General features: G+C 38.6%; 1 protein-coding gene across 1 annotated transcript in view; it reads left to right on the top strand.

The window, feature by feature from the left end:
• Positions 1 to 7776, top strand: part of znf804b (zinc finger protein 804B) — a gene marked incomplete at both ends in the record, with an annotated part of 74268 nt that extends 66492 nt beyond the window's left edge. The window contains 2 exons of the mRNA XM_079469009.1: positions 3856 to 3986; positions 4491 to 7776. Coding sequence (XP_079325135.1) covers positions 3856 to 3986; positions 4491 to 7776 — 3417 coding nt within the window. The remainder of the gene's footprint in view (positions 1 to 3855; positions 3987 to 4490) is intronic.
• Positions 7777 to 15122: the final 7346 nt, after the last annotated feature.

The raw sequence follows: 15122 nt of genomic DNA, 5'->3' as shown, positions 1-15122 counted from the left end.
GAGTTATGGGAATGCCAGGATGAAACACGCAAACTCTACATACCAACTAATGCTGTGCATTTAGGGGTCTTGTTTTTTTCTTCTCTTTCATTCATCTATTTATTTGTTTGTTCAAGAATGAGCTTGTTTGTTCTTACTGCCCTGAACAGCATATAGAAATGAGACAAGCATAGATGCTTACAGTACCTACAGTGATTCCATGCACCACCAAGAAACAAGCCTGGTTTTTGCTTTCTTACTAACCATGGAAAGAAAAACTGATGAAAAACGTATGTGCAGTTTTCAGCTTTGAAGTGTTTAAAATGCCCCTCACATCGATCTCAGTTACCAGAGTGCCTCTATATCACTGGTGTACTTGTACGTTTACATGGAATTCCTACAAGGTCTATTATTATTAGGATTTTTACTAGCAGTGTCTGTTTTTTCTGAGCAGATATCAAATAAACAAAGTAACGATACACGTACAGTTAGTTCCTACGTTTCTTTGGTATTCACTCCACGGGATGTAAACACTGGTCCAGAAGTTTTTCCTTTTTTATTTATTTGATATATATATTAGTGCTGGACAACGTTTAAAATGTTTTATCGCATTACTTTTCTGTGATTAATCGCTAATAATTGTTAAGCATAAAATTAAATAATGAATTCCAGAGTATTGTACAATTTTATTTGAAAAGGACTGCTTTATGAACAAAAGTGCAATAAGATTTGATTTGCAAACCCTTTAAACAAATAATGTGCTTTTTTACAAAAGTATTTCCTTAACATAGTAGCATTAACAATTCCAACTTACAATATTTCTTTTAAAACTCAATTTAAACATTATTGTAATCAAATAAAATATAAAACCAAAGCTATCTGCCACTGCCAGGGCATTTACATTCTGTTGATATAGAATAACAAGTTATAATGATATTATTGATTGTATTGCTTATACATAAACTCTCTTTCAACATAAAGTGTAGTGTACTGTGTTGAAAGTGTATTTAAAGCACATCGAAACATCGAAACACATCTAAGTTACTGCATGCTACTTGTTTATTTATCTTAACAATTCTTATAAGAAGAATTCAATTCCTTTAATATATAAAAGGCCCGTCCTTTGTTGTATGATGAACATTATAAACAGAGCTCTTTATTATGCTGCTGCACCTTTAAGACACTCTATACAGATATACGGATCTAATATACAGTGACGCCGCTTTTTTGTTTCCCAGCTGTAAACGTTTGTGAAATGGACTACTTTTACATGGACCCCGAGCTTTTTTGTTGTGTTAAAAAACTGAAAACGGAAGTACTTCTAGCGTTGTTTCTGTCTTTTAAAGTGGTCTATACGTTTCCAAATAGCCTTTTTAACAGTGTAGTAAAAAGACACATCAGTAATGCACTAAAGGGTCTATCCTTAGAGATCACACAGATAAACCTCTGCTTTCCTACATTGATTAACTCATCAGCATTAATTAGCACATAGCCGAATTTATCTAATGGACTGGAGGTCAGAGGTCACACTAAGAGCATCTCGACACTTCTTACACTCATAATGCAACTCGGTGTTAAAGTGTTTGTTTGCCATTTGAGATCAATGACTGATTCAGCACTAGATTTCTAGTTGTATAATTTGCTAGAAGAAAATAGAAGAGTGATTTATGTTGATATAAAAAGGTTTTTGAATCTTCAATTTCCTTTGGTCAGTTAAAGCCTGTAAAATTTAGGACATTTGTTTATTTGTTATATAAATATATTTTTTTCGGTGGAGGGTTCAAACGTTCTTTTGTTCTTCCGCTTCTGTCAGTTATTCATGAGGCAGATGCTTAATTTGAAATTTCAAATGATGTTCTAAAAGGAAAAAACTAGGGCAACATGAATATAAAAATATTCCAAGCTAATTATGAGTGAGACATTTAGACATGCTCATCAACATCAGTGGCTGTGCATCTGATGTGTTTATCTGTCACAGAAACCTTAGAATGGGTTTAATAGCATAAACACATTATTCCGTCATATACGTTATTTTGTTTCCAGGCTGTGAAAAAAGATTGATAGAGGGAAGTAGAGTAAAGTAGGCTTTCCAAAGTAGCATTTTATGGGAAAAAAAGCTGACTTGCTCATTTTTTAAAGCTACAAAATGTAGCATTTTAGGTGCCTTGCATCTTGAAGAGTAAAAGCATTTAGGGAGATGCGGAGAAATGTATTTGGTTAGAAATGGAAAGTCAAACTTTTAACATAACTTTGGCATTTGTTACAGCAGTTTTTGTCAAGTGCCTGAGTGATGTCATTAGGTCAGCTCATCTAGCAGTCATGTATTTGTTAGGGGCTTCTGGATAAAACTTTATTTGGATAAAAAACAAAATGTCTGCCTTAATCATGATAAGTACATGTAAAAATTTAGAAATATATTTTCTCTTATTTTCTTTCAGCCACTATTTATTTATTTATGTTACGTGTGCTATTAGGGATTTGCTCATTTCAGATAATCAGATCTCTCTCTCTCTCTCTCTCTCTCTCTCTCCCACATCAAACAATATTACATCAGTAATGTCTTTACTGTATTAAAAAACGAAAATAATATTAAATTTTCCTGTGGCTCAATGGTTAGAGCATGGCACTAGCAATGCAAAGCTCATGGGTTCAATCAAACAAATGTATAGGACAATGCAATGTAAGATAAAAGCATCTGACAAATGCATAAATGTACATTTTACTCACTAAGATAAGATTTTATAGCATAGGTTGGAAGTTACGTATTTTTTCTTAAATTTGCATTGAAAATGTTGGTTTGCTTATCATTTTTCCACTGTGCAGCTTCCTGCCTCCTTGAAGCCGCATCATTAATGTGTTTTGCTGTGTAAAGTCAACAGCCTCTGTTGGGAGTTAGCTTGCTAGCTTGTCGTAGATGCACAGTTCTTTTCCTGTCAGGCTTGTCACCATGCAGGAGATACAAACTGTCCTCCTCCTGGCCCTCTGCTCACTCCCATCCAACATTTCTCAGTACGTAATGTTTGTGTGATCATAAAATGAAAGCGTTGGTGCTTTAGGTTTATTACATACACCAAAGGCAGCTCATAGCTTATTTTAGCAGAGGCCAATAAAATTAAATATTTTCTTTAACGTAAATGTGTTTTATTACAAGAGTAAATGAAACACCTGTGCATTGACAGTAAGAAGAGAACATGGGATCCCCGAAGGAGGCAGTTTGCTTGGGGGTGGCTGAAACAAGTTTGTTACGTTTTCATTGCAGAAACAAATATGGCTTGCTTTTTTATTTCCCTTCTGAGTGAAGTCAAAAGCGTTTGGCTGTGTTCAAGTGACTTCTCCATTCACGTCCACCGAACAAATCTAGACGCTGCTGACACTTTTATTGTTTTGTGATTGTAGTTTGGCTTTGCTGATTTTCTGTTGACTTTGTTTCGATCTTTTTCTCCTCTGCCCTTAAGGGATGAAGTGATAAATAGACAGGCATCCAGTGGTGTGGTCTGTGCCTTTTATGTGGAGAATTGATGGGATCTCTATTAACGGCTGTTGTATAGAGAAGTGGCTGTACTCGGCAATGACCACAGATGATATTTGCTGAATTGGATATTGACATATTGAGCATATTTTCCTAATGGAGTCTAAAGGGTCTAACAGAACTTATTCTAAATGAAACTTCTGAGTTCACCGTGCATTTCAAGCTTTCGTTATATTTCCTGCTTGTATGTATGTATATGGGATATTGCATTGTTATTTTTCTCTTGTCATATTTTCATCAACAGCTTAAATGAAAATAATTTAATTATCATCGTGTTGCATCGCGTCTCAGACAAAATAAATAAAGTTTTTGACTGTAACACTTTCTGTGCCTGTTTTGTCTCACAGAGGCTGAAGGAGTTGAAGCAGAGAGAATTTGCACGGAACGTTTCCTCCAAGTCCTGGAAAGATGAGAGAAAGCAGAAAAGAGATCTGAAACGTTTGCACCGACTCGCTCAGCAGAAGCAGCAGAGTGACAGGTAAAATTATACTGTATATTTCCATAATCTTGGGTAATCTGTTCTCTTTGTAACAAGCCATGCAGTGCAATAAGTGTATCCTTTTTTTAATACATGCATCTTAAAGGGTCATATCTTAAGGACTCTCCCTTGATCATATGAGATTATAAAACTATTTTTTAGTTGCTGAACAATTTAGCATCAACATTTACATGTCTGTTGTGTTTGTTGGTCGTGTCACAATGCAAGCTGATCTTTTTTTACATCATTAAAGCCATCTCGGGCCTATAGAAAAAGAGTAGAATACATAAATTGTTATGTGCCTTGCATAAAATGCCAGATTGCATAAAAACATATGTGAACCTCAAGGGAAAAAAATACTGTAATATAAAAAATATAGTTTGAGTCTTTTGACATTTATTGAGAGTTATAGCTACCTACAATCCAAAAGAATATTATTTTATTTGACATCTTACCTCTATTGACAAACTGTCTAATTACAGTGTTTTGTGTTCTTGCCAACAGTGAAGACAGAAATGGTCCAAAGTTAAGATCTAAAGATCCTGATCAAGATAAAATCTCCTCCAATGGAAGTTGCAAGTTTCACACTGAACCAACTGCATCCCGAGTAGAAGCCACAAGTCCCATCTCCACAGACGTCTCATTAAAGGGTTTGTCCTCCTCTAGTGTGCTCGCACATCAGCAGACCTGCCATGAAAAACACCACTTCTCACCAGTGAAGACCTTAGCAGGACACCAGAACCCCAGGGCAGGGGTCTCGTTCGGTTTCTCCAGGCGAGCTCAACTGAAGCTTGACTCGTGCGCATCTGTGTTTAGCGATGGGCTCGAAGAGGCCAGCGACTCCCTGGAGCTCCAGCGCCACAGGCAGAGACTTGCCTTGGAGGCCCTCTGGTCCTGCACAAGCTCACCGAGGACCCCCTGTAATGATGACAGCGATCCATCCCACTATCCTCCAGCTTTGGGCTGGGCAGATGGGGACTCTCAAACAACGCAAATGGAAGCACAAACGGAATATGTGGAGAGCTTTGAAATTCAGCCGAACTGCAGCACAACTGAACCAGAGAAGCTGATGTGTCCTGACACACACAGTCCTGGATCAAACGGGGAGCCAGCTGGTTCAGAGGACAGATTGGTTGATAGGGGGCAGAGACCCAGGGCAGAGGGGGCTTATGGGGGATCAGAGGAGAAAGAATGCCCCAGCCCTAGTGTTTACACAGATGGACAGGGTACCATGGCCCAAAGCCAACTCCAGATACACAAAGACACACTCCAATATACTGAGAAAAACAGCAAACAGGATATTATGCAGAACGGAGAAAATGGAACGGAAAAAATCCACCAGGTTTGCGAGGATGAAAATACAGATTGGAGCAGTAAGGCTCCAGTTTCTTTCCTAAAGGTGCTCAGCAAGGAGGGCAATACACTAAAATGGCCTTCTGATCTCGTGCAGTACACCTCAGACAAACCACCTGTATCTTACAGCTGTAATCCACTCTGCTGCTTTTTCAAATACAGGGAGGGCAAAGAAAAGAGCACAAAGCCTGTGGATATGGAGTTCGGAGTCGAAAGACTCGCAGGCCACGATGACAGAGCCGAGTCACAAACACAGAATGTTCCTGGAGATAAATTAGGCATTCTAAAACCAAAGAGACCCAAACACAGGACAAAGGGGAAAACTCGTAGGCGTAAATTAGATGCAGTCAGGAGCCGACAAGCACTCAAAACCTGCTCACAAACAGAAGCAGGAGGACGCTTTGAATTCCAAAGCGCCCCAGCCGACACTTCACAACACAAGCAACCACGCACCGAGAGGAGGCACAAGCTTGGGAAGAGGAGATCAGTGAGAGATGAGACTTCAAATGAAAGTGACACCCCAGAGCACAGCCTGAAAAGCATTATCGTAAACTCGCTTTCCACCCCGGCACGTAAAAGGAAAAAATGTCAAACAGTGAGGCGGTTGGTGTCTGAGCTGCATTTGGTGAGGGGCAGGCCTTTTCCATATTCTCTTCACTACACAACAGGAAGAGAAAATTTTCGTTGGTATGACGACACTTATGAATCTAAGAGGGACGCTGCCTTGAATCCAAAAAGTGACAAATCCGGGTCATGGAGTGGTCTGTCAGACATGACCTCAGATGGAGAATGGCCTGTGTACCAGCCGGACAGACATTCCAAATCACCAAGATCAAAGCCTTGGAGAAAGGAACACCACCGGCTCAAATCATGCATTAGAAATTCCTCGCAAAATATTCCTTATCACAGCTACAGGCACATTTCTGACAGCCCGTGCAGAGATTTCAGAGATTTTGAGCATGAGGGAGACTGCTGGGATTACAAAGATTTATGCATCTACGATAAACGAAAATATTCAGCAGTTTGTAACAACCCAGATCAGAATGAGAACAAAATCAGACGGCACAAAAGATTCGTCGAGGAGCATAGAAACAAAGAGCACAGAATTCAAGAAAATAACAGGCTGTTTTATAGAGTTTATGACAGTCCTGAACCTCAAGATGATATCAGGGACTGGTGGTCTGAAAATCTCAGTCCTGTAAGCAGGAGGCACAGGGATAGAGAAGAATATTACTGGTCGAGTCCAGAGAGAAGTCAAGACAGGTGGTATAACAAACCAGCGTCCATTCATAGCCCCAGTTTGACTAGTAGCACTAGCATCTCTGATCTTAGTGGAGAATGGATGCATCATTCCAGACCATCTTCTTCTAGACAGAGCCAAAAACACAATCATTCTGTGGAAAGATTAGTCAAGACCAAGTTTTCCGATTCTCCTCTTAGAGAGGAAACTCATTCACCTTCATTAGCACCAAGTAAAATAGCAGCTAAGCCAAATTCTTTAAAATCAAGTTCATGGCAGGGCGATATTACACAAAAATCTACAGACCAGTGCACATTGGTTGAGAAACAGGTTAAAGTAAAGAAAGTGAATGGTGCTCTTTCCCTTCCTCTAATAGGTAAACTCCCCTCGATAAAGAATGGAGCGAAAAAAATGAGGATTTATAAAGATGCAAGTGTCAGTACATGCAATCATATTCAAACAAAAACAACAACAACAAGAAATCCACAAGTTACACCTCAAAAAGCTTCACTTCAGCACACAGAAGAGCAAAATTCAGAAGCTTGTACGGCTCCGAAGCCAGATAGCTTTTTCTCACAAAAACGTGACATAATAGACCAAGATGACGACAACGTGGAAACAGCTGGGATCCACTTTGCAAGATGCACCACTCCTCCCCTTTCCGAGCAACCAATCACCTTTACCGAAGAAGAGATTGAAAAGTACAGACTACTCCAACTTCAGGCCCAGCAGCACATGCAGCAACATCACGTTCAGGAGCAACAGGAAATCCAACAAACATCTGTGGACGTGAGCCATATACCAACTCCAGAACCGTCCAATCAGAACACACCGTCAGCCTGTCTAGCATACAGCATACTCCAACACTCGCCCTCTTCCCCTGTTACCATCCTTCCCCTTCATCCTTCCCTGTCTCAGCCCCACTTTTCTCCCCCGCTTCCCACTGCGTTCTTTCCAGCACCACCGGCCACTGTGCTGGCAGCTCACCCCCTGCACCTGATCCCAGCCTCTGCCCTTCACCCCGTTCACACTCATCATCATATTGGTGGGTTGGCCTTCCGACCCCTACCACCCGCCGCTCTACTCCCCACAATGCTCAGTCCAATACCAATGGCCGCTGCAGCCAGTACTTTACAAATCCACCCCCTTATTCACCACCTGTTCCACAGTCAGGATCTTCAGCGACGAACTAGCTAGTTTTGTTTAGACTACGAATGGAAAAGTATTTTTGACATTGAGTGGGTCGTGAGTAGTTTTTCTTAATAGCCAAAGTTCTTGTTGAGTAGTGATATGTTATTTCATCTGTGTGTTGCATTGCTGACTGACTCAACGAACAGGGTAATTTTGACTTTGATTACTGTCATACTCTTCACACACCTCGCATTACAGAGCTGAACCTCACTGGACTCAGCGCACTATGAATTGTCAGCCCATTCAGCGGTTGGCTGAAACAGACTATAACATGAAGTCAAATGAGAACATTAATGCATTCTTCAATTAGCAATATGTATAACCTGCATATTTTTACAGTTATTTAAAGGGTTTTATTTATCCATTCCTGAGTGTCAGCGTGAAACTGACCAAGCAGAGTGTACATGAGAAACCGTTTTCATTCAAGTTTAGAGTATGCAAAATGAGAAGATTATAAAGCATGTGATTCTTTGGTTCACTGAATTGAAAACCTTAACGTTTGACCCCAATCATTTTTTCCGTGTTGTTAAGTAGGGTAGAGTCCGTTTGGATACTGACTAGCTCAGCTGTTAGTGTGGACATGCAATAATGTTTTTCAATCTAGTCAAAGTGTAATATTTTGAACTGTATTCATACTTTGTACTGTAAGATCAAATAACATGCACTTGATCGTTTCATACTGTACTCTTATTTTGGTAGAGCTGAACACACATTCATCTGTATTATAATGTCATAATAAATTAAATGTCATTTAAAGAAGTGAAAGTTTTGTCATTACTTGCGCTTTTACGATCTAGATTTGCACTCAAGGATTTGCGGCTCAGGGGCAACGTTCATATTTATAAAAACAGTCTTTGACGTGGAATAGTACTTGGCGCCACGTCAGGGTCTGAGCAGACGTAGTGCTGCAGGTTTTTGGAAATATTTGATTAGATTAGATTCAACTTTATTGTCATTACACATATACAAGTACAGTGTAGCGAAATGTAGTTTAGGTCTAACCAGAAGTGCAATTAGCAAGTGCAGGATATACAGTGAATAAATACAGAATACAGTGGACTATACAGTAAGTATGTACTATGAACAATATATACAGATGGCTAAATACTATGAACATTAATGTACAGGTGGCTATGAACAGATCATAATTTAGACTAAACAATAGTGCAAGTGACTTAAGTGTGCATAAATTATAGACATTAGCTATTAAAGTTGCAGTGCAATAGATGAGTTAATGCAGTTGTTGAAGTTACAGTGCAATAGATGAGTAGATGTAGTTAATAGAGTTACAGTGCAGTAGATAAGTTAGTGTAGTTATTGACCTTACAGTGCAGTAGATGAGTTAATGCAGTTACGAAAGTGGTCCATTAGTGCAAATGAGCATTCAGTATAATATTTCTCTTGTGCAAGTGAGCAGTATAGAGTGCAAATGATGCTATGTCATATAAGTAATTCTTGCCGCTTGGACATTGACAGATGCTCTTTCACATATCAATGACACTATTTAGACATCATTAACAGGCGGAAATCTGTAACTGTTCAGCTGCGCACAATTTGTGATTTATAGATTTCACATCTAATAGAGAGGTGAACATGCGTTTTCTGTGCGTACGTTCGTTCTATGAATCACGCATATGCACTTATTATTGTAAAATGTTTCAATGCAACATTTTATAAATGAGGCCCCAGGACTACTAAACTTGAGAAGACAGGAAAGAGCTATTGGCATTTGCCTAGAGGAGGTTTGTGGCTCAACTGGCATTTACCATTTCAAACCCTCATGAAAATGGTAAAAAACGTGTCAAAAACGGAATGTTAACACAGATTTGTTTCAAATGAGCAGCGCTTCTCTGCTCAGATCTGAGGGACTGGGACTTTGTGTCAATGATTCTTCTCATTGCCAGCAGTGGCCCAATAACACAACTGTGCATTTGTGCTAATTAACTCTCTCCGGTACGAATCGTCTGCTCTGGCAAGCATGAGCTCAGCTCTGCAGTCTCTCACTGGAACTTAATGGATTGGTGATTCATATCTCCAAACTCAAAATGTGTTGAGCATGTACGGAATGACGCATGAAAGTTAGCGCTACGTTGGATGGGCACCTTGAGAGAAAATTCTGTCATCATTTACGTGCCCTCTTTTCATTTCTAACCTGTATGACTATTTGTTCGGCAGAAAACAAAGAAGATATTTTAACCCTCTGGGACTCTTCGTTCATTGAAATGAGATGACAGTTGAACACTTTTGTCATATTAGCTCTGTAAACACACACAAAAATTATGGACGTGATTCGTATGGGTTAAAGGGTCACAAAAAAATTGTCACACTTGGCTCCTTTGCAGTCAAAATGACCGACATGGGATATTAAAGGGAAATATGAAAATTATACGAAAACTCAAAGAATCTTTTGGTGGGACAAACTACAAATCAGCCACTGTGCAGAAAACAGTGCACAGCAATCAAAGGGTTAAACTTACAAATATCAAGAGTGCAAAATAGTCAACCACGCACACCAATACAAACTTACACAAAAATGAACTGGTAAGGTTGCAATAGAGCACATTTTTTAAATATATTACATAAAATCAATAAATGAAATATAAATACAAAAGAGTCTCTCTCTGACACACAAACATGCATGCACATGTGTGCACATATAGACAAACCCACCCACACACAGGAACCTAGAAGTTACACCATACCATTACATATATTTTAAATTTTTTAACAACCAGATGGCACTGATCTGCTTTTCATAGATTGGATTTTTACGGCCTGGTATCTGTTTTAACCTAAAATAATACATTAATTGAAAAGTTTAGATCAAATACTTAATTAACAAAAAGTCTTTCCATGTGTTCCCTTTATAACAAAATTTGACTGTAATCATGAACCTGGTTACTCCATTACACATGTTTTTGCTTTTTTACAACCAGAAGGCTCTAATAAAAAAAATATATATTTTTGGTCTCTGTTTTAACCTAAAATAATGCATTAATTTAACAATTATTAAAAAAAATGTTTTAAAGAATTGTTTATTGTTTTCAGTGGGTAAAAAGGGGTAAGAATTATTGCATAAATATGAATAAGTACCATCAAATTCTCAACAAATGCAAAAGAAAAAATATTATATAACAAAAATGTATTACGTTCATTTTCAAAATTACATTTTGAACACAAAGAAGTTGCATTTTTAAGCCTTCGGTCACTTTTGACCGCGAAGGAGTCAAGCGTGACACCTAAACAAAGAGTCCCAGAGGGTTTAAAGAATGTTGGTCACTAAACAACGGGGTTATACATGGACTTGCATTGGTTTCTACAATAGAAGTGAATGGTTACCGCTGTTATTCGGTTACCAACATTCTTCCAAATATCTTCTGTTTTGCTGAACATATAGTCATACAGGCTTTAAATGACAAGAGGGTGAGTAAATGATGACATAATGCAAATCTTTGTGTGAACTTTCCCTTTAAGATGACCTTATTTAGTGTATTTAGTGTTCACTAATTGAATTACAACATTCACATTTACACAGTTTAATAAATAAATAAGAAATCTAGAATACCTATCTAGAATACAAAGTGTCCTGCTCCCTACATTTTAAAAGACCCTAAAGCTGCATTTGAAATTAGCTACTTGTTCACTGCACTTGTTTGTGGTGAATTATGGGGGAAAGGGATTCAGACAGTGTAAATATGCTTTCTATTTAAATTAATGAAGTTTGTGTGCAAACTTGAAAGAGAACTTAGAACAAGATAAACAGATAAATAGCACAAAACATTGAGAAGAAATTATGTATCAGTGGTCACAGTTTGCTTCCGTTCCTGCCTGTGTCTTCTTGAATAAGAGGTGTATTGACAGTCTCCTGGGTATTGGGAGAGATTCAATAGATTTTTCATGACCTCTGTGAGGATCCAGACAGATGCCCCGCATGCCGGGCTGCCTTTAGGGGGAGTCATAAGAGGAGCAGTGTGTGGACCGGCTGCCCTCCTGTGCCCTAAATACAGCCTCTCTGCTGGAAAGCTCGCTGCCAGGCGCGTGCAAGCGCTCCGCTGGATAGCACTTCAAACAGACTGTACGAAATGGAAAGCAGGATAATTAGCAGATGTTACAGAATATACTCACTCTTTAGCCATTTCACTTAATGCTTCATACAGAATTTCAAACTCAAAGGAGCTGAACTGATGAGATGTGTTGGTCAGAAATGAGAGTATAACAAATGAAACAAACAAACAGTTCAAAACTTCTAGCATTACTTTAAGATGAGTATTTAAATGCATAGTTTACCCCAAAATGAAAATTTGGTCATCATTTTCTCACCCTCTTGTCATTTCAAACCTGCATGACTTTCTTTCTTCCGCAAAACACAAAAGAAGATATTCTGAAGAAAGTTGGTAACTGAAAAGTTGGCAACTGAAAAAGCAACATCTGTATATGGACACAGAACCAATGCAAGTGAATGGGTGCTGATTAACAACATCTTCGAAACATAATATTTTGTGTTCTTGAGAAGAAAGAAAGAAAGTCAGGTTTAAAATGGCAGGAGGGAAAATGAATTTTTGGGTGAATTATCACTTTAATAAACATAAACTCTAAGTATAAAAATCTATATCGAGGCTAGAATAAGCTAGTATGGGGGTTTTCTATGTTATTTAAATATACAGTAATACAGTATACAGTAATAGCAAACACATTTTGTCACAATAAGACATGAACAGTACTAGTGAGTAACACAGCTAATATTATATGAGCTGCCACTGAAGATGAGCCATTTAGGCTTGAACTTCTTATATGCAGATTGTATGCAAATTGCATGTGCGTGGCGCTTCATGAAGTCTGTGCACACTGTGATTTTGCTGTCAGAGATACATTTCACAAATTGTGAAGTGTTTCTTTTGTTACAGGCCTAATCGGTAGTCTTTGATCCTATGGTGTGCCATGTTCTCAGATGTCTGATTAATCTTAACCTCCAGCAAAGTTCTGACAGTGCGAGACATTTTTTTTCACAGTCCTGCTGCCTAACTGCTCTTATGCCAACCGTATAATAAAGAACCAGTTCCAACACAGATATTCATGTGAAAGTGTGATAGTTCACCCAAAGTAAAAATAATCTCATCATGTCATTCCAAACCCGTATGACTTTTTGGTCACACTTCAGTAAAGGGGGCAATTCATGCTATTAACAATCCATTAGCTTTTCCCCCGTAAACTCTTAATTTGTTGCTTATTAATAGTTAGTAAAGTAGTTGTAAGGTTTAGGAATTGGGTAGGATTAGGGATGTAGGGTGTGGTCATGCAGAATATGTGCTTTATAAGTACTAATAAACAGCCAATAATAGGCATGCTAATAACAACTAGTTAATAGTGAGATTTGCCCCCTATGCTGATGATTTACTGACTTTTTTTCTTCTGCAGGACACATAATATATTTTGAAGACATCTGTCCCCATTGACTTTGATTCTTTGGACACAAAACCAGTACAATATTTCTCAAAATGTCTTTTAAACAGGTTTTAAACAGCATGAATTTTTTTGTTTTCTGTTTTTGGCTGAACTGTTCCATTAAGTATCCAAATGCTTATTAGGGTTCTTTATAGGCTCCTGCTAAAGCAAAAATACCATCAACATCAAGCCTTTTTTTCAGTGCCCTGCCAGCCCCCTCATTCACAGTTGGCAGACACACCTTCTTTATTATACCCCTGAAGTCAGCAGCCACTGTTTTCAGCTCGCTACGTCCCCCGCAGGGTCTCTCACAGCCTGTTTAGCATGTATCAAAGCTGTGGGACTTCATCATCTCCACTGTTAAATGCCCAGGTTGGGGCAGGCAGTGTACATATCTTCATTCTGTATTCTTCTATTCTCATCTTCCACTGCGCCCTCTGGAGATAATGGCTTGCAGCCGCCACCCACCACATTCAGTCGTAATGTTATCTGTCGAGAGCAGTGGGGTTGTACCACTTATTGCTCAAGCTGTCTAAGATGATTCAGTGATTGAAATTTGTTTTGGCAAGCCTTGATATTTCCTCATAATGTTCAGACAACGCGGACAGAAAGACAGAGCTGGGATCAAAGAAGCGGACTACCTGTAGGTTTTTAAGGAGGAGGTAACAAGCAAATCGCTTTTTGTTACAGAGGCTCAACGCTTTGGTTGTTCACTGAACGCTGAACCTTCTTTTTTTTACCTGTTGAAAACACTTCAGCTTTAAATCCTCCCATAGCGCACTTAGTAGAGCATGACATGAACAGTGCCAAGATCACATTCTCGATTCCAAGGGAATGTACGGACTGAAAATGTATTGAATGCTCTGAAAGGTGTGTTGGATAGAAATGTAATGTTGCCAAATGTGCAAATGAAATACGGCAAGAACAAATGTTTTCTGGGTAGCATACTGATATGGCTCGAACTAACCACACCCCAAGGCTTTTGTCTTTCATCTGAGCCTTGTTAAACCAGTTATGATGTAATTTCTCAGCTTGTTTGCTGAAAACAACGGCAGTGGTCCATTTTTGATGTTTTGAGTTTCTACACTGTAAAAAATGCAATTTCAAAAATGTAAAAATCACATAGCGTTAGTTCTGGCAGGTCATGTACTGTACAGGTAAGTAAAGCTCTTGCTCATCTACCTATAGAAATATGATGGTATCACAGCTTTAAAATTCATTCAACTAAGAGCAGCTTATTGCGTTTACCCTCCCCCATCCCCAGCTCCACTTCGCATTTTCAATCGGTCCTCGACTTCTGTTATTCCTTTTCATCAGTCTTAATTACTTTACATAATGTGTTACACTTAAATGTCATTAAGAACTAATGATGTCTGTTTGTTCTGTTTTTGTTTATCGTAAAGGGTGTTATCGCTGCGCTCAGAACCCAGAATACCGCCAATCTAAACTGTCTGCTAATCTTCAATAATTTTTTGACGATAGTGAACCTGAAAGAATTACAGAAATAGACTGAAAATTCAAGGCTGGTGTAAATGAAAATCAAGTTCATTTACTTTAAAAAAATTTTTACATTTTTTTATGGCGCCCCAGCTGCAGGAACATTAACATTTTTTAAAGGTTTTTTTACAGTGTAGTACACAAGAGGGTGAAACTTAAAAGCCCAGCTCTCAGACGCACACTCAATTTCTGTCTCATTACACTTTCTTATTTAGTGTTTTTAGCAGTGACAAATAAAATATAGGCCATTGTTGCTGATACACATCCACTAACCAACAACAAAACCACATGGTTCATGTTCGGAAAAGAGGCACATCCCCAACCCCTACAACCGCCCTGTGTGTCGCTGACTCACTGTTCAATCAGAAAACAAATCAATATGCTTCATTATAATAGAATAAAAGCCGAAGCCC

The sequence above is a fragment of the Barbatula barbatula genome, assembly GCF_947034865.1.
Source record: "Barbatula barbatula genome assembly, chromosome: 12".
NCBI classification, from domain to species: domain Eukaryota; kingdom Metazoa; phylum Chordata; class Actinopteri; order Cypriniformes; family Nemacheilidae; genus Barbatula; species Barbatula barbatula.
This window is presented reverse-complemented; position numbering and strand designations above follow the sequence as displayed.